Genomic DNA, 19,843 nt, shown 5'->3' on the forward strand with positions numbered 1-19,843 from the left:
AAAGTATGTCATGTTACGAGATCCGAATTATTTATTTATGCACATAGACACTTGAATGCTAGAATGAGATGGTATGTGCATCCATGGTTGTATTTGATCTGATGATGTTGAGGTATACATGCATGTTATAGAACCATGATGTTGAGGTATATGTGTATGTTGTAGAGCCATGATGTTGAGGTTTATACGTATGTCATAGATTCGTACAGTGATGATTATGATGTCGAGACTATGCAAATGTCCTTACTGATTAGTTAGATGCCCATTAGATTTTGTGTTTCCTTCACTACAGTAGGATTGGACTCAGTCTCCTTCTTATTTCATGTGCATGTGTGTCCCATAAGGACTAGAGTAGTTATATATTTCACCAGAGGGAGGTATCTAAAGAACATAGATGACCAGCCTGACCCCAGTAATGGGGTTACTTACTAAGTATTTTATACTCATTCTTTCTCATGTTGTTGTTTCAGGTAAGGGTAGAGATGCACTGACGATGGACAAGCGAAATTCGTGATCGAGCCACTGGGATTAGTTTTTACACTTCCGCATCATGAAATTTAGAGTTCTTTTCATGTTTCTCTTAACTTTTAGTTTTGATGTTTAAAACTTATTTTTAAGAATCATTTTTTCAGACTTATTTATTATCCTTTATGATTTATGGGTACTCTACTATTGTTTTAATATTTGAAATTAATGAAAGTTTTTTGAACTTACCTTATTTAATTAGCATTTATTTCACCATAACCGAGTGTCATTTTGAGTTCCATGCATGCATGTATCTAGTAACGGCCTAACTTAAGTCCAAGGGGGTCGGGTCGTTACACCTTAAGTCGATATCATGCAGTAGGGGTTCAATATTACAAGGCGATGGGACATCCTGTTGAAAACCGAATTATCTCATCACTCTGTCAGAAAGATGCCAGTCACCAATGTAAAAACTTATGAGATGACTCGTCGTTCGCCATATGTTTTGACCATTCGTATAAAAATTGGGAAAAGTATGCATAATATTTTTGTACGGCTCCCAAATAACCTGAAACACAAAATATTATATTAGAGAACATTAAAGACAAATATAATAAAAATGTGTATAAAATAATCAATTTGGTTCAGTGTTAATATACCTGATCAGGTTAAAGCAGATCAAGCATGTATCTATACTGGTTGGCTACATGTGTGATTGTCCTAGACATACAAAATTTGTCTCTTCACCTAAATTTTTAAATTGATAATTTAGATTCTAAATTAACTAAATCAGTGATATAAAAATTAAATTGAATTAAAATAATATATCGAGAATCGTAGGCTCGTCCAGTTAACTGAGCATCATTGACATGTTGTAGCTGTGGAGCCATTGTTGGAAATCACTCCCAAGCCCATAGTTGCAAAAGTATGAGAAGCCCGACTATCTCACGAACCTCAGGTCTTGTTGCTTTGCATAGTTGTCTATACAACCAGGCCAAACATGCTCCACCGGACGAATATCGTCCCACATTATAGAGGTTAGTTAATAGTGGCAGGAACATCAAGTAAACAAAATGACTTTATTTGTCGGAAAACAGACTTCCACCCATCATTTGTAGTATATATACTCGCACTTATCTTATGACGGTTTCCTTGTCTGCATCATCTGCGAGCTTACGGAATTGTGTTCCTAACCATATCAAACTTAACCTCGATCCTTTAATTTTGTCGGCAGGTAGGGTCACACGGAGATACAATTGATAAACTGTGACCAGTCATCGTACATCACTCCGATGACCAACTCACTGTTAACAGGTAACCCCAACAACACTTCTATGTCTTGTAGAGTGATAGTACACTCTTCAATAGAAATATGAAATGTATGCGTCTTAGGCCTCCATCTCTCAACCAAGGCAGTGATCAGATGTCAGTCCAACTGAATAAACCCCAATCTGGCAATCCTATAGAATTCAGACGTGCAGAGTAACGGAGTATTCGAGGGTGGAGTGGGATAATGCACTGGAGAACTGCCTCTCGACGCCTGCAAGATATTTCTCCAGTAGTACGATCTCGCCATATAACAGATGATCGATGAATGGACTAATCGTACAAAACATCGGGATCAACAGGTTTCGCGTTTAAAGCCATGATCTGAAAGAAAAAAAAATTTATTTCTCAAGTTAAAAAAAAATTATTTCTCAATTAGAAGAATAATGTATAACTTAATTAACTAATTTAAATATACATGATAGAAAAAATTATTTATTTCTCAATTAAATCATATACAACTTTATAAATTATAATAAAAAAATTTAATATACAATAAAATTATCTTCACTTAATTAAATATACATGATAAAAGAAATATTTATTTCTCAATTAAAAGAATAATGTACAACTTTATAGATTACAATAAAAAAATTGAATATACAATAAATTATAATAAAAAAATTGAATATACAATAAATTGAATATATAATAAAAAAATTATTTATTTCTCAATCCCTAACTATATGGAGCCCGTCTTAGTAACGAATGACACATCCTTTGATTATGGCCTAACTGATTACAAAATCCACATAGTTGTCGATTGATTGGTTCTGTCTAATCCATTTCGTTGTGATAACGTGAACTTTTTTGTCTACCAGAATTTCTTATCAACGTTGGATCAGGATGTAAGACGGGCATATTAGGCTGCATGATCCATTTCAGTTCTAAAATCTCTATACAGGTTATTAGCAGCCATATCTTCATTATCACATGGCGATGCAACTGACTCCGAATTAGGATCAATTGACTCCAAATCAGGATCAATACATTCAGTTGGATCTTCAAACTGACTAAATGGTGCATTCAAGTTTATATCCACCCCTATCCTATTTACATTTACATACAAATGCACTAAATTCGACAGTGACATCGCGATTGAGAACATTAAGTATATTATCATTTGTAAACAACATAAATCCCAAGCATTTGTCCGCCATTTTTTTTTTAAAAAAAAAAACAAACAATACATTACTAATTGTTCTACTAATTATCAAACTGAAAAAAAAAAAAAGGAAAAAAAAACCGCAATAAAAATCACAAAAAAAAAAATATAAGAAATATATTTAAAAAATCACAATAAGGTAGTCTTTTTTAAACACAACAATAAACTAAATTTTTTATAACTATTTTTAAACATAACAACAAAGTAATCTTTTCAAATATCATAAGAAATTTATACAAAAAATCCCAATAATTTTGTATTAAACTAGAAATATTAAAGTTTTTAAACTATAAATATCAACTTTTTAAACATTACAACGAGGTAAATTTTTTTAAACTATTTTTCTAATTTAATACAAAAAAATAAAACAAAATATTATAAGAAGTATATTAAAAAATCACAATAATTTGTATTGAACTTTTTAATTTATAAACATCAAGGTTCATGAACACCAACTTTTTAAACATAACAATAAATTAAACTTTTTATAACCATTTTTAAACATAACAACAAATTAAACTTTTTCAAATTGTTTTAAACTATATTTTCAAAGTTAATACTAAAAAAATCAAATATCATAAGAATTATATTTCAAAAAATCATAATAATTTTTTATTAAACTAAAAATATTAAAGTATAAACATCAACTTTTTAAACATAACAATAAACTATACTTAAATACAAAAAAAACAAACAAACAAAATATAAATAAGATTAACACTAATAACAACAACTAAGATTAACACTAATAGAGAAAGAACTACTAATATCAATATGTAAATATTCCTGAATTCAACAACTACTAAAAAATTAACATGATAGATCTATTAAATATAATAAAACTAGTAATAAATAAATAGTAAACTCACAAATTTAATAGTGGTTTTACTTTTTTCCCCCAAAGTGACAATGATTTCTCTTTTCTCCGTTATCCGGCAACAAAAACTATGAAAAAGAACAAAATATTATGAGAATATGGATCTATAACAAAAACTATGAAAAAAAAACAAAATATTATGAGAATATATGAATTTTTTTTTTGTTAACATTACCTTTTTTGTTCTTTGTTTCCCAAACAACAACAAAAACTATATAAAAAAATATATAATAGTATGAGAATAGGAACAAAATTTATAGTTCTTTAAAAAAAAATGAAATTTTATATAGTAAAGTTACAAACCTCACAATTTAATGGACGAATATGGGAGAAGAAGAAGATTTGCCAATGAAGAAATGAAGAAGGCAGAAGCAAATTTGTAAGAGTTTTAATTAAGTTTGAAGAAGGTAGAATGAGAGAACGAAGGCTGAAGGCAGTGAGAATGAAAGAATGAAGGTAGTGAGAAAATGTGAGAAAATGAGAGACTGAAGGCAGTGAGAATGAGAGAATGAAGGCAGTGAGAGTGAGAGAATGTGAGAAAATGAGAGGAGATGAAGGGGGTTATAGGTTAAAGGTCGAGTTTTGAAAACCTGACACACGGGCATTCGGTGTTGGAAAAATTAAATGGATAGGACGAGACGAAACGCTGACATGCTGCAGAGATTCAGATTCGTTTTAAAGGAGGTCGAGGGTTCAAATCACTTTGACACGTGCGTGACCGTTTTAAAGGAGGTTGGCATACGGAGCTAATACTAAGCGATCGCAGCGTGCCGCTCATCGTCTACTTCCACTAGACGATCGTGTAGTAAAGCTCAGCAATCGTGTAGCACTTGGTAGACGATCGTATAGTAAAAGGTAGGTGATCGTATAGGTTCTGAAGAGGCGATCGTCTAATAGTAATAGCTAAGCGATCGTGTAGGAATTTGTGGGCGATCGTGTGTGAGGAAAGAGAGCTCTCGAGAGTGGGAGTTCGGAAGACGCTGTCGTGGAGAAGCCATCGCAGCGTGCCGCTCATCGTATACTTTCACTAGGCGATCGTGTAACATTTGATAGATGATCGTATAATAAAAGGTATGCGATTGTATAGGTTATGAGAAGGTGATCGTCTAATAGTAATAGCTAAGCAATCGTGTAGGAGTTTGTGGGCGATCGTGTAGTGAGGAAAGAGAGCTCTCGAGAGTGGGAGTTCGACATATGCTGTTGTGGAGAAGCCATCGCAGCGTGCTGCTCATCGTCTACTTCCACTAAGAGATTGTGTAGTAAAGCTCAGCGATCATGTAGCATTTGGTAGACGACCGTATAGTAAAAGGTATGCGATCATATAGGTTATGAGAAAGTGATCGTGTATAGTAATAGTTAAGTGATCGTGTAGGAGTTTATGGGTGATCGTAGCGGATTTAGTAAGCGGTCGTTTAGTCATATGAGCGATCGTGGAGAGACTGTAAACGATCATTTAGTGTCTCGTAAGTGACCGATTAATCTGGTTTGATTCTCATCGTCTAATAAATAAATTGTTCATCGTTCACTTGTTCTTTCCGGAAGTTTGCACTTATTGTTACGCTAATAAAGAATTACTAAACGATCGCATAGTAATTTACTAAACGATTGTGTGCGATCGTGTATAATTACTAAACGATTCTTTAATTTCCTTTAGGTTGAGGGTTTCTTTTTTAATTTTCGATAGGTCGATGGTTCCTTTCTTCAAATTTTGTCCTTTTTCTTTAATTTTCTTTAGGTCGAGGGTCAAATCCTCGACCTATTCTTTAATTTTCGACAAGTCGAGGGTTAAACTCTCGACGTCTTCTTCAATTTTCTTAAGATCGAGGGTCCTCGACCTCTTCTTTAATTTTCGACAGGTCGAGGGTTGAACCCTCGACAAAATATTTTACACAAAATCCTCCCTCGAAAACTCCAAAACAACTATAGATTTGTAAATAGTTTTAGAACCATTATATTTTCCTAAATTGTTTTCCTAATCACAATATTAAATTTATAAATTTTTTTATATTAAAAAAAAAAAAAAAAAAAAAAAACCCCTCCGTTGTTTGAAAGTTATTCAGATAATTAGGGTTTTTTTTTTTTTTTTGTCCTTCAGTGCATTTCACCATTTTAGTTATTTTTTATTATTTTTTTCAATTTTCTGCCGTTAAGTTCTGTTACAATTTTTTTTTTTTTTTTTTTTAATTTTTTCTTATTAGCCCTTTTGTTTATCTCTTTTTCCTTTTCCTTTTAAATTGTTTTTTCGTTATACTTAGATTGTCTAAGGCTATTTTTTAAGAAGAAAAACATACTTTTATCTCCATATTTTAGGTCTACTTACTATGTCTATATTTCAAAATATTACATTTTTTATTATTTAATTTTGAGTAATTGTTTTTAATTTAGTTTTGACATTTTTTATTGTTAAAAATTTACCTTTTCAAATTTGAATTTTATTTGAATTTGGTCTCTTGATTTCAATTTAGTTATTAAGTTTCAAAATATTACAATTTCATCATTGATATATATTTTTTTACAATATGAGTGAGAAAAAATTATAATTAATATATCGACCAAAATTTAAAATATTGAGGTCGATAAGTTCTTAATTTTTTGGAAATATTGATAAAGATATTGATGTCATTAGATACTCTTGAAAAATTCTAAATTATTTCTCAATATATTGCTAAAGTGTCAATATATAAAAAGTAATAATCAATACATCAAGAAAATTTATAATTTTATTTGCAGTAAAAAAAATATTTTAAATGACAAAACTGCTGAAAATATTTACAAATGGTAGCAAAATTTCATCATTTATCTATGATAGACTACTATCTGTATTTGTCAATAGATTGCAATAGACTACTATCTGTATCTAACATAGATAGTAGTATATCGCAGATAAACAGAAAAAATTTGTTATATTTATAAATATTTTAGTTCATTTTCCTATATTTAAAAACAATACTAAAAAATGTTTTCATCACAAAAATGTATAATTAGGGGATCAAGTTTATATAATTTTAGTTTAACAATAATCATTTTACTTTTGATATTTATTAAAAGTGTTCGGGTATTTTTATTTATAAAACAAGATATATTAATTGCACTTGAATGATATATTAATTTTTTTTATGTTACACTTTAAAATTATTGATATTTTAATATTTAAATTGTAATTTAGTTATTAATTATATTTTTTTTTTATAGTTCGACTACTTTTAGAGTTGAGAATTCAAAATTTGGCTTTCTAATCTATAGCAAATACTTTAAATAAAGAAAATATTTTTAAGAATAAAAGAATTAAATAGTTTTGAATCTAGGTGGGGCAAAGAAAAGTATACTCCACTACCACCACTCCAAGCGGTTATACATTGTCCAATTTTGAACAATATTTTATATAAATAAAAAAACAATCATCCAATTCAATTCCGTTTATTTACCGTTAGTTCTACGTAGTGCTGACACATATTTCAAAGTAAATGTGTATCATCAAAAGATGCATTCTAATAAAAACAAGAAAATAACCATTTTTTTTAATAGTTTAAAAAATACCTTTTTTTAAATTTATTTTTAAAACTACAGTATTTATCCAATTAATCCAACTAGAAGGTGTTAAAGGTACGGTACGAGGACACGTATTTTGGTATAACCGAGGACAACGGCCTTGTGTAGGACCACTGTTTAAGGACACTCTGTCTTTGAGTGGATGTTACGAGTCCCACTAAAGATAGCTTGCAGGACAGTGTCCTTACAATTCTATCTATTCAACCATTTAAAATCTTTCAATAGATTTTTTTTTTTTTTTTTTTTTTAAAAAAAAAAGAATAATAAGAAAGGGATTTTTTTCTCCGTAAAAAATGACACAATTTAGTATCAACCTTTCAAAAAAAAAAATCAAATAATTACTTTGTTTTTTCACGAGCAAGATTTCTCTGTGTTTTAGCGAGGCATGGACTGGGACCAAGTTCAACGGCTACTACATTTATTAGGTTTTTGTAGATCTTTCATATTTGTCGCGTTAATTAAGCCTTTGTTTTGATTGCTACAACTTTAAAAATATTGAATTTTTTTTCAATATATATAAACACACATGAGGTAAAAAAGATAATAGCTCTCATATTCTCAAAACGTGTCATTTACTTGATTTTAAAATTCAATATGATTGAAAAAAAGTAACTTGATCTCAAACAAAGACGATTAAAGTGTATTATGTTTGATAAGTAATTTTGAAAATAAATTGTTTTAACGAGAGTTGTAGTATTTGACCGTCATTTAAAATAGTTTAAAACATGAGTTTGAGGTAAAGTCATTTTGAGTGGGTGATATACTTCAATAAACTTTTAGGGAATAAAAAATAATTTTAACTATTCAATTAGGAATCATTTCAAATTTTGACAACATATGAAAGTGGCCAAAATACACTCATACTATGCCTCCCAAATCCATCTACCTTCACTTTCACCGTGGAGGTTGCGAGCATCACCTATCATCAATGACTACCACCACCTTTGTTGACTGCCACACATTTCGTCACCACTTCTGCCTATCAACATCCACCTCCAACAATCAACAATCCGGGATTAGTGATTTGGATCAAGGATTGGTGGTCGGTGACCGCCACTAGAGACGTCCAATTTCTCCACGGGGATGGGACCCGGTGGGGTCCAGCCCCAGACAGGCCAGGGATTCCCCGATTAGGCAGGGAAGAGGAAGGGAGTGGGGGAAAAAAAATTCTGTGAGCTAAACGGGGACGGGGATGGGGAATGCATTCTCCGATCCCACCCCCGACCCCGCCCCCGCCCCCGATTAGCTTTTACATATTTATTTAGTATAGTTATCTAATGTTATGTTATTGTTTTATTATAAATATTACATTTAAATTTCAAATTTGATTATTTATTGGGAAAGATAATGAATATGTTTAAATTTAGATTATATATGTGAATAATTTGATTTATATTTATTTCTTTCTACTAAAAAATTAATTAGCTTTTTTAGGCTAAAATTTGAGTAATTTATCCTTAAATTCAAATTGTCATATAAAACTAACTATAATAAACAATTTAGTGATAAAATTAATTATTTAATTAAAATTTTCTTACATTAGTGATTTGAATTAATTGACATTTTACAAAAAAAAAAAAAAAAAGGTAACGGGGAAAAATTCCCCGCGAGGAACCCGATCCCCGTGGGGAATTTCATAGGGATGGGAAATGAAATGGGGAGCGGGGACGGGGATGGGGAATGACATCCCTGATCCGGCCTCGCCCCGTAGACATCTTTAACCGCCACCCATAACTTAAGATAGCCAAATGCCCGTTAACTATGCCGGCGACCACCATTGCTAACTACTAATGCACATTGAACAGTACCATCAACCATCACCCACCCATTGCAAGATTCGTGATTGGCGATCAGAGACCCATGATCAATACCTAGCAATCAGGAATCAGGGACCAACAACCACTCTGTCGATGTTTCCATCTAATTTTGATCACTGACCACCATTTGTCAAACTCGATCATTGACACTTGTCATCGACAACTGATATTAGGGATCAAGTCTGATGACTAAAGGACTGGCGATCGGTGGTCGACAGTTAGAATTAAAGATGAGTGATGAATAGTTGTTTCATTGACTGACAGTTGATGGTCACCAATCTTGACCCCGATCACTGATTGATGGATAGCGACAATGGACTGGGGAATAAAGACCAACAACTGCTCTAGCAATATTTAGTGGTCCCAAGTCCTTTCTAATCAATTATCCTCAAGACATATTCGAGTGATTCTAGAAGTATTAAAATCATGATTGTCATTTTTCAGAACCACTATAAAACATATTTTCAAACCTTTCAAAACTAATTTTGATTATATGAAAATTGTAGGACATATAAAAGTATAGAATTTTATATCAAATTAAGTTTGAGTGATTAAAAATGTGTTTTAGATTGATTTTAAAGTTGACGAAAATAATTTTAACGATTTTAAAATCACTTTTAAACATGCACTCAGTCTCTAATCCCAATTGAAGGGATTGGAATTCCCACAGCGGAAGCATATGAATGCCGATATCTCATAAATTCATTTTACATAAACTCAATTAAAAAGAGAAAGACGAAAATAGGAAAAACATACACCCTTAAGCATTCATCTACTGTAATTTTAGAGAGGAAAAGAGAGATCGAATACTAACCCTTGAAGAATCCTTCTTCTCGCTTTCTCTCCGATGAGATCACGATCAGTGAATATACTCCTCTTGAACCCCGAACACCACAAACACATCAACCCAACAAACATGGCAAGGACATCAACACAAGAAAACTTTCTTGTTATTCTCAATGTGAGAATCACATGAGAGTTGAGTGGGCTTCCTATGTGTTAATTTTGGTGAAAGGGAAAGTTCTTTTTTTAAAGAGAAAATATGCTGAGGAATTGATGAAGAAGATGGAGAGTTCTCCTGTAAAAAAATTTCATGTGAAAAACCAACACTTGGATTCTCACGATCCTAACTCCTCTGCATCAATCATTTAATTGAGATAAGAGAGTTAAATAACTCCTCCCACAATACCTCCCAGGGAGTTATTAATTTTGAATTCAAAATTTCAAAAATAAATTATATTAAACCAATTTAATATAATTAAATCTAAAATATATGTATATCACATATGACATATAACATATAGTTCATTATATTGTATATGATATAAACTATACTTTATATTTTCTCATAACCTATAATATTAATATAAATCATATTCATGTTAAATTTAACCTATAGTTTCTATATGAATCATATTTATATAATTAATTTGAATCATATTAAAATATTTATTTCTCTCACTAAATTTTATATTAAAATGTATCAACATACATTATATTAATTGTATCGTCTACAATTAATCTCCTTTAATTAATTTGAACAGTTCAAAATAATCTTAAAATTAATTTGATTCTCATTAACCTTATTGAGCTAACAAAGGGACCTTGGACCTATAGATTAAAGCTCTAATGATATGAAATTAATTGATTAGATTTTTTAATCAAATTAATCAACATTCATTGATTGTCGGTCACTCCATTAAAGAGTGACGACTGCACTATTCGCACTGTAAAAATATTTATGTGTCAATTAGATATAAACAATCAATAGTGCGTTGACTCTTCACAAATTGCCTGTAAATACAACTTGGTCAAAATTACCGTTTTACCCCTGTAGTTACATATAATTCCTGAAATACCACCGATCCCTCTAATGAACGATTAATCATAGTCCAACTATAACTAAATTCCTCTTTGGCCAGTGAGAGGGTGAGGGCTTCATTGTTCAATATTCAAAATCAGCCTTTAAGGGAGCAATCTATCTACTTACCCTAACAAAGGGAATAAATGAATTTCATCTTGTGTAGTTGAGTTCCCTGCTCCCTACTCAGATGAATCCCTAAAATGGTAGGCATATTGAGCTGAGAATCTGGCCACTCTTATCCATGAAAATTAAATGACTGTCCTCATAGGCAAAAGTTCACAACTCATTTAGGATTAAGGTCAAGTCATCTATGGTCATACTAGTAAAATATAAGTCTCTTCAAGTAATGGCGTTATAAAAAGAGATTAATCATTTCGTAGTTCGGTCTTATACAAACTCTTACCCCCATTCACACATGTCTCTACATGAATGATGATGACCAGATTATTTGTAAATCTTTATAACAACTGTAACAATTATAACGTGGGTTGTATCTGTAGTGTCACTAAAATAAGGCACCAAATCTTATCCATATACCACATACCATTTAGGTTATTACTCAAATATGATCCACCTGTATGTCACCACATATATGTTTAAGGTACATAAAATCATTTGGGATCTTAGTTTATTGAATTGAGTTAATGCACATATAAAATAACGATTATTTTATCAATAACAATTTGTTTGTACAAGTTTACAAACTACGAGATTCTAAGAGATCAGGACACCAATCCCAACATCAATCGCTGATTTATAGTCTTAATTGCCAGTTGTTGATCCACGATTCTAGTCATCGATCACAGTGTTTATTAACCATCCTTAATAGTAATTTTACATTCGTAGAAATATTTGTTGTGTAGAGCAAACCAAATAATTTTGCGTATAAAAATAATATGGAGAAAAAGTATCCAAACACATGAGTGGTTTAGAAGTATTTGTTTATAATGTTTTATTTTTGTTTCATATTTTTTTTAGTTTTGTGGAAATAAGTAGATATGACGTATACACAAGTATTTGGAGTTATATATACACGAGGGATGTGTCAGGTTTTAAAGTGAGTCCAGATGTTTCATAATTAAGAAAACAAAAAGTGAGTTTTAGATGGCAAGTTAATGATACATTTTAAATCTGGCTAAATTGTCTCAAACCTTCCATGGCCATGGCTCATGTATGTATGTAGGTCTAGATAGATATATATAGTTATAATATAAATAATTAGATATTTAGATTAGATAAGATTGACACATGCAATTTATCGAAATAACGTATGAAATTTCTTTTTATACATCATGCTACTCAACTTTATATAACGAATTTTAACGATCTCTTATCGTTTACTACCTACATATCATGTCACACCAGATATGTCAATATCTCTTTCAATAAATGTCATGTCATTAATTAGTTAATGACATTGATTAACATAAACCATTAAAGTCAAAATTTCAAATTAGACATAGTATTTAATATCTTTTTAGTTGTTGAAATTTAGTGTGGTTTTTTGAACATTTTTAAAATGTAAGTAATAAAACAAACAACTATAGATATTTGTCATTCAACTTTTAAGATCGAAAAACCAAAATAATTATTAGGCTTGGAGTATTTATTGAAATAATAATAATAATAATAGTTGAGTATTCTTCAAAACTTCACATAATCAAATATACAACATTCATCAAACTCAAAATAAAATTAAAAAAAAGTTCAAATACAATTTGTTACATCCAATTTCGATTTATTTTAATTACTGTCTCTCTAAGAAAATCAAATTGGTTTCACTCTCTACTGACCAAAATAAATTTTATGAAAAGTAGAACCATAATATATTTTATAACACGACATGAGGTCCTACAATAAAGGTTAGAGATTTGGGTTGGGTTCTTCGAGACCACCTTGGTTTGTATTCATTTGGTTGGTTTCAAGAAAATCCATGAATGTTACAATATCAAGGTTCTTAAAGTAATGGTTATTCATGACGGTTTGAGTAACATTTTTCTACCAATGTCGTGAAGATCATGGTCGAATCGGATTGTTTTGAGGTTGTTTATCACCTCGACGACAAATATGCCAACCTCTTTGGGGTTTCCTTTTTCATCAAGTAGATTAAATCCCTTGCACTTTGTTTTAAGGTTCGTTTCCTACTCCATGTTAAATGTTGTCACAACTTCTTGACTCATTCCCTCGTGAAAGGAGTAGTGGAAAAGAACGTTGTCTTTTCTCCTCTCTCCCTACTCGTAGTGTTTGTTTCATTATTATTCCTTGATGTAACTTTGTAGGTTGTGCGGCCTTTTGTTTCTTCAAAGAGGTCAAAAAAAAAAAAAAAAAACTCCATTATAAATATCAAAACCAAAATAGTATTATTTTTTTTTTAAAAAAAATACAATTTTAGTACCTATATTTTGAGACATGTCCAACTTCAACTCACATACTTTAAATTCCTAATTTTAGTCATTAAACAGTCATTACAAATTGTTTAGGTTGATTTTTATATGAACGTTTTACTATTTATGAGTCTTTCTATTATAAATTTCAAAATGTTATTCACCTTTTATATTTTCTTAAATGAAAATTATCATCAATATCTAACTAATTTCAATAAAAAAAAATCGAAGAACTAAATTTAAGATTTAGTGAAAATTCTTTTGATCTCTAGGTTTTAGATCTAGTTTCTATTTGATTTGTAGGGTTTAAAACGTTATACATTTAATCATAAAATTGTGAATTTGGTTTCATTTTAGTCTTCAGATTTCAAAATGTTACAATTTTACCATTGATATTTGAGTTTTATTTCAATTTGGTCTCTATGTTAAAAAATTCACATTTTTTATTAGAATTTTTCATTAAATACTCACTTTTCATCTTTAATATTAATATTTAATAAAACGTGAAAGTAACAAAATGTAAATCTTGTAATCTAAGAAGAAAAAATATTATCTTTAAATTTTATATAAGGATGGAACTTCTAATTTTAAAATTGATAGTATACGAACAAAAATTCAATCAAATCGAGACGAAAATTGTATTTTAATGAAAAAAATAGATAAAATGAAATAACTCAGAGCGGCCATAAAGTGACGCCACGTATTTAGTCTATCACTTGTCCTCCACTTCCTTCCGACATCACTCAACCATCTGTCTCTTTCTCTAAACCCAAAACCAAAACTCCCTTTTCCGCTCCTCCTCCGCCGCCGCCGCTGCCACCGCCGCTTCATTTTAATTCCACCCATGTCCACTCCCCTCGACCAGCTCCAGCCCCCGCCGTCCCTCCACTCCGCCCACGCCTCCGTCGGCCCACTCATCGCCGTCCTCGCCGTCATTTCCATCCTCGGCGTCATTGCCGGTATGATTGGCCGCCTTTGCTCTGGCCGCCCTGTCTTCGGCTACGGCGCCCACTACGATGTCGAGGATTGGATCGAGAAGAAATGTGCTTCCTGCCTCGACGGCTCCCTCGACCCTCCTCCTCCTCCTCCGCCGCATCTCCGCCGCCCGCCGCTTCTCGATTCTGTTCCTGTGGCTGAACCGCTTGGTGGGCCACCACCGGAGATCAAGCAAGGTGCCGATGCCGATGCCGTCGTGGATACCGATGTTAAACGCGAGAATTTGCAGTCGGCGCCCCCTGGAACCGGCGGTGAGTCGTGAGATTTAATTAAAAGAGTAAAGTTCTTTTTTTTGTTCTTCTTTTTTGTGGTTCAATTTTTATTCTTTTATAAATCCTATCTGGTGGATGAATGAATCTTTACTTTTTTCCTCCCACCTCTCTTTATATGCAATTTAAATCGTCCGATTTCTTTAATTTCTTGCTTCGATTTTTTCCCTTGTTTTATTTTGGTTTAAACACTAGATTTTGATTAATTTTGGTCTATTTATTTGAAGATGTTAATTTTTAATTCAGGTTTGATTAATTTTAGTCATACATTCTGGTCTATTAAAAATGAAAATAAAGGGTCTAAAATGGTCATTTTAAAAAAAATACATAAATATAAAATTTAAAATCAAATGTATCAAAGTAAAAAAAAATATAGAATGGAAATAGCATTTTAAACCTTCTATTGGAATGGCATTGGCTAGAGAAAAATAAACTAAACTCTCAGATTTCAACCAGCTTTAATTTTGAGATATTTATCGGTGTCATTTTTATATTCAAATGGCTAAATATTAGGTTGTTCATTAATGAAAATTTTGGCTAAGGCAAGAGACTCTTTTGTTATGTTTACATCCCCTTTTCAATTACATATCTAGTAAAGAATTTTTAAATCCTTACCTTTATTTTTATTTATTTATTATTATTATTTTGAGTTTTGCCATATGGGAATTCAAATTTGAACCTTTTTTTCTAATTTTTTTTTAAAGTATAATAAAAGTTATAGGATTGTAACGATCAATTATGTTAGTTGAGCTATGCTCTATTAGACTAAATTTTAGCTCAAAATATACAAGTATTTTAATTGAATTTAAAATATGTGTTTGGTTGACAGTTGATATTCTATTTTTGAAAACAGTTTTTGGATTTTGTGATCTAAACGGGTTAAATTCTAGAAACAATTTTTTTATATTTTCAGTATATCTAGATTTTGAATTCAAACTTTTAAAATGCCGAATTATATTGAAAATGATAAAAACATTAACAAATATAATATTTCAGGTTATAAACGAAATTATTTTTTGTTAAATTAAAATATTTAATATATTATATGATATTATAAAATAATAATTATACAAAAATTTCAACATAAAAAAAAGTTTATAAATCCACGAGTAATAATTTATATTCAATCTAGAATTGAGTGAGTATCTAAATATATTTTTAAATATATTTTAAAAAATTATTTAAATTGGAGTTTAAATTTTAAATTTGCTACTAAACACGTATATGAAAATATGTAATACAACTTTATCTCGTGTTTTCAAAATTTTATTTACAAAATGTCTATCAAATAGGATTTTAAATACTCGAATTCAATTAAAAATTGATTTTACAATACTATTTGAATTTTAATAACAAGAGAGCGAAACACCTTTTCTATACATAGAAAAGTTTAATTATTTAAATAAATAAATTGACAGGTTTGATTTTTAAACATTCAAATTTATGTGAACTTTTAATTTTGCAAAAAAGTCCTAATGTATGAGATATTCAAATATCTTGTTAATATGATAGATCAATTTATATTATACTTTAAGATTTAAGGTTTGATCTTCTATCCATGTATTATAGGTAAAAAAAACCATCCATTAAGTATATTATAAAAAACTATTTACAAACGGATTGTCATTTGCACCGCATATAATGCAGGGTAAGATGACTAATATATAATTAAAATACAAGGGCAAAAAGGTAACTTCCTTATTATACCATTTTTTCCCCTTTTCTTGAAAAACTTTTTATTCCTCTAGAAAGCCTGGAAATGTACTTTTATCGAGTCTTTCAGAACTTTATACCAATTTTTTAAAAAGACAGATTTTTGATTTATAGTGCAATGAAATTAATTAAATATTGATTTATAGTGCAATGAAATTAATTAAATATACAATTTTCATTTCCATTACTTTTTTTTAAACTTTCTAATCTTATTAAGTACATTTGTTACAAAATCCAAAGGAGAAAAAAAGAAAAAAGAAAAAGAACTATAACATCATGCAAATAACTAACATAATATCAAAATTATTAGCTAGTATAGTGGTAAATTCATTTTTTTAATCGTTCGACCTAATTTCAAATCTCATTCATTAATAAATTTATTATAAATTTAAAATTGTAACTGAAAAAAAAGGTAACACTTATCTAAATTTAAAGTATAATATGAAATTGAAAGCCAAAGATTGAAATAAAGAACTCTTTTCTCTAGACTTTTTTTTTTACAAATTTTTTAACGGCTAAAAGTTGGTCTTTATGTTATTTTTTTTCCCCTTCCCATTATTATGTATTTAAATTTATATTATATTTAGATAAGTTTGCTTTTTTGGAAAGGGTCAAAAAGTTGAACCATTTTATTTGAATGTGGTGGGCCCAAACGGTAAGAAATATTTTGCTACACTCCAATTTTACACGTCTCTGTATTATTATTTGGGCCAAAATAAAAATCTTGGTTCAAAATTTGAGCTTCGTTATTAATATATGGGGCAAAATAAAATTTTGGTTCAAAATTTGAGCTTCGTTATTATTATATGGGGCAAAATAAAATCTTGGTTCAAAATTTGATCTTCGTTTCTATTTAGTCTGTGAACCTTTAAAATTGACGTTTTAATTCTTAAAATTTGATTAATAATTTTATTAAGTTTGGCTAACGAAAAATGATGTGAAAGTTAATTAATTCCTAACTTTATAATTAATATGTGGGCAAATATATTAACTTTATAATAATTTTGTTCATGAAATGGTTTATTCTATTCCTTTCCTTAATGCATCTTCATTTTCAATTTCATCCAAATGGCTTTTTTTCCTCCAAGAAGACACATTCCCAATGAAAGTTTTTAATTTCCGTTTGATAAGTATTTAGTTTTTAATTTTAAAAATTTAAATGTATAAATACTCATTCTACTTTTAAATTTATTGCTTTGCTATCTACTTTTTATTAATATTTTAAAAGATCAAGTCATATTTTATTTTATTTTTTAATTTAAAAAAGTAGTTTTTTAAAATTTGTTTTTGTTTTTTGAATTTGACTAAGAATTTGACTCTTTTACTTAAGAAATAGGCCAATCATGGTAAGAAATCGAGAGAAAATAAAGTTAGTTTTCAAAAGTTAAAAAATAAAAAATAAAATGATTCCTAGATTGGTGTATTTTCTTCATGTGAAAATAGAAACATCTTTCCAAGTCCACTGCCATGGATATACCACAAGATCTTGAACATGGTGTACAAAATTCACATAACTAGCAATTGCCCTAAAATTTTCTTTTGGATTGCACTAATTAGGTTTTCGGTGACGTGATCGACTCATAAATTGAGACGTAGCAACTCGTAATTGAGTACTTGATTATGTAAAAAAAAAAAAAAGGTGTAGTTTAGGATGCATCCAAGTATTTTTCATTTGTTATATTTTCCTATATAGTTTTAGGATGTTGGAATGTCTCAAAATCTCATCATCTATATTTTATTATTTATAAACTAATTATTTAATTATTTTTACTTTGAAATATCCATTATCAAGTGTAACTTAAAGAGTATAACATATGAATATATGGTTTAGCGTCCTATTTCGTAATATAGTTAAAACATCAATTCTTGTAAATATTACTAATGATTTTATCCTAATTATATGTGTGGAGACATGTGAGTGGAAATATTAAATACACTAAGCATGTATAAGACTTGATTGCATAATGTTTAATACTTATTTGTAAATTTGTTAAAAGGAACTATTAATATTATAGAATGATCGTATGCAACATGGTCCTAAGCTTTAGTTAGTTATGCACTAATGCGTGTCTTTCTATAGACATGTATGTCTTCGAATTGCAACCTTTGCATTATTAGCTTGATGTTCTAAACAATAAAGCTAATTGGTATTTTAGGGTTTTACTAAACTCGATAATAATACAACGGAAATTTATTCACGGAAGTGGTATTTATGAACATGATTTCAGAAAAAAAAAAAAAAGAGAGAGAGAGAGAGATTACTAAAGGAGGGTTTATTGGAATTAACGTCTCATGCTCGTAATTTGTTTTATTAATTAAAACTTCATGCTACTTTTAGAATTTAAACCTACTAGTTGTATTGTTGATTAAAACTTCATTCGACAAATATTTCATTTTTAAAATTTGTGTTAACATTGGCAGGTCTCAAACCTATGACCTTCGCGTTATTAGCACGACGCTCTGACCAATTAAGCTAATAGGCTACTTGCTTTCTATAGAATTGTGAGTTTTTTTAATATATATTTTTTAATTTTAAACTAAGTATTTATGAATTTAATTTTCAAAAATAAAAAAACCCCAAATCTTATTGTTTGCACGAGGTTTTCAGATACACTTAGTTTGTGGAGTTAAACTTGTGTTGATGTAGATTTGATGGGGATGTGTTTCGATCTCTAGTACTTCATCTTCCGATTCTCTCTCGGTTGAATGGGTATGCTTGATATATGGAAGCGGAGCGTGTTGATGTTCTTGAAGTTGGTATCTTGGAAAACGTTTGTATCTCCAAACAACTTCAGTTTCAAGTGCGGTCAACTTCAGGAGTCAAGGTGTATTCTGATTGTAGAGAATTTCTTATAAACTTTCTAGAGTGAGAATTACCAACCCCACAAATGAGGGAGCTATTCTATTTATAGAATTCTTTGGTGGGCTTCGTGAACTTGGGCTTGGTTGGTTCATGGGCTTGACTCTTAGGCCCAATTAGTTAGATTTGGACTTACTTTGGCATTTGGGTTAAATTAAGCCAATTTTTGGGTTCAATTGGACTTTAGCCCAAATTATAATATCAAATTGAGCTAAATTAATTCCACTCAATTCAACATTTGTGATGAAAATACGTGACATCATCGGACTTTGCTAATTCATGTTTTCAACTTCAATTTGGGTACACATGTCAACTTCTAATTGGTCCCAAGTTCAATTATTTGGAGTTTCATCATTAATTTAGTGAATGACGTGACAATTTGTGATTGGTCTAAAATTTCTCCTTAAAAAAATGTCCATTTTCGAGACTTATGCACATATGTTGGTGGATGAAACTCGAAAAAGATGAAGTTGGAGTCAAAATACATGTTATTTGCTCTTGATTTAAGCTCCATTTGATGTGCTAACCAAACTATGAATTTAGTATTAGAATTTGGGA

The 19,843-nt window shown here is 30.1% G+C and overlaps 1 protein-coding gene across 2 annotated transcripts; it reads left to right on the plus strand.

The window, feature by feature from the left end:
* The first annotated feature begins 14,141 nt into the window (after positions 1–14,141).
* On the plus strand, positions 14,142–19,590 carry LOC120077337 (uncharacterized). 2 transcript variants are annotated; one of them, XM_090313720.1, is made up of 3 exons: positions 14,142–14,694; positions 18,847–18,927; positions 19,073–19,590. In XM_090313720.1, exons 1-2 carry the CDS (start codon positions 14,292–14,294, stop codon positions 18,900–18,902), a joined length of 459 nt encoding a protein of 152 aa, XP_090169846.1. In that variant the 5' UTR covers positions 14,142–14,291; the 3' UTR covers positions 18,903–18,927; positions 19,073–19,590. The 2 variants fall into 2 exon arrangements, with proteins under 2 accessions (XP_090169846.1, XP_038887147.2); XM_039031219.2 differs by lacking the exon at positions 18,847–18,927 and having other exon boundaries at positions 14,143–14,694; positions 19,073–19,461.
* The last annotated feature ends 253 nt before the right edge of the window (positions 19,591–19,843 follow it).

Source organism: Benincasa hispida, chromosome 5 (assembly GCF_027475165.1).
Source record: "Benincasa hispida cultivar pf3 chromosome 5, pf3_genome.v1.1, whole genome shotgun sequence".
NCBI lineage: Eukaryota > Viridiplantae > Streptophyta > Magnoliopsida > Cucurbitales > Cucurbitaceae > Benincasa > Benincasa hispida.

Bases quoted from the DNA above. Each gene is read 5' to 3' on its own strand.
- LOC120077337 (XM_090313720.1), top strand. From the start codon at position 14,292: ATGTCCACTCCCCTCGACCAGCTCCAGCCCCCGCCGTCCCTCCACTCC. The intron at 14,695-18,846 runs GTGAGTCGTGAG...TAACATTGGCAG, and splicing joins GGCGCCCCCTGGAACCGGCG to GTCTCAAACCTATGACCTTC.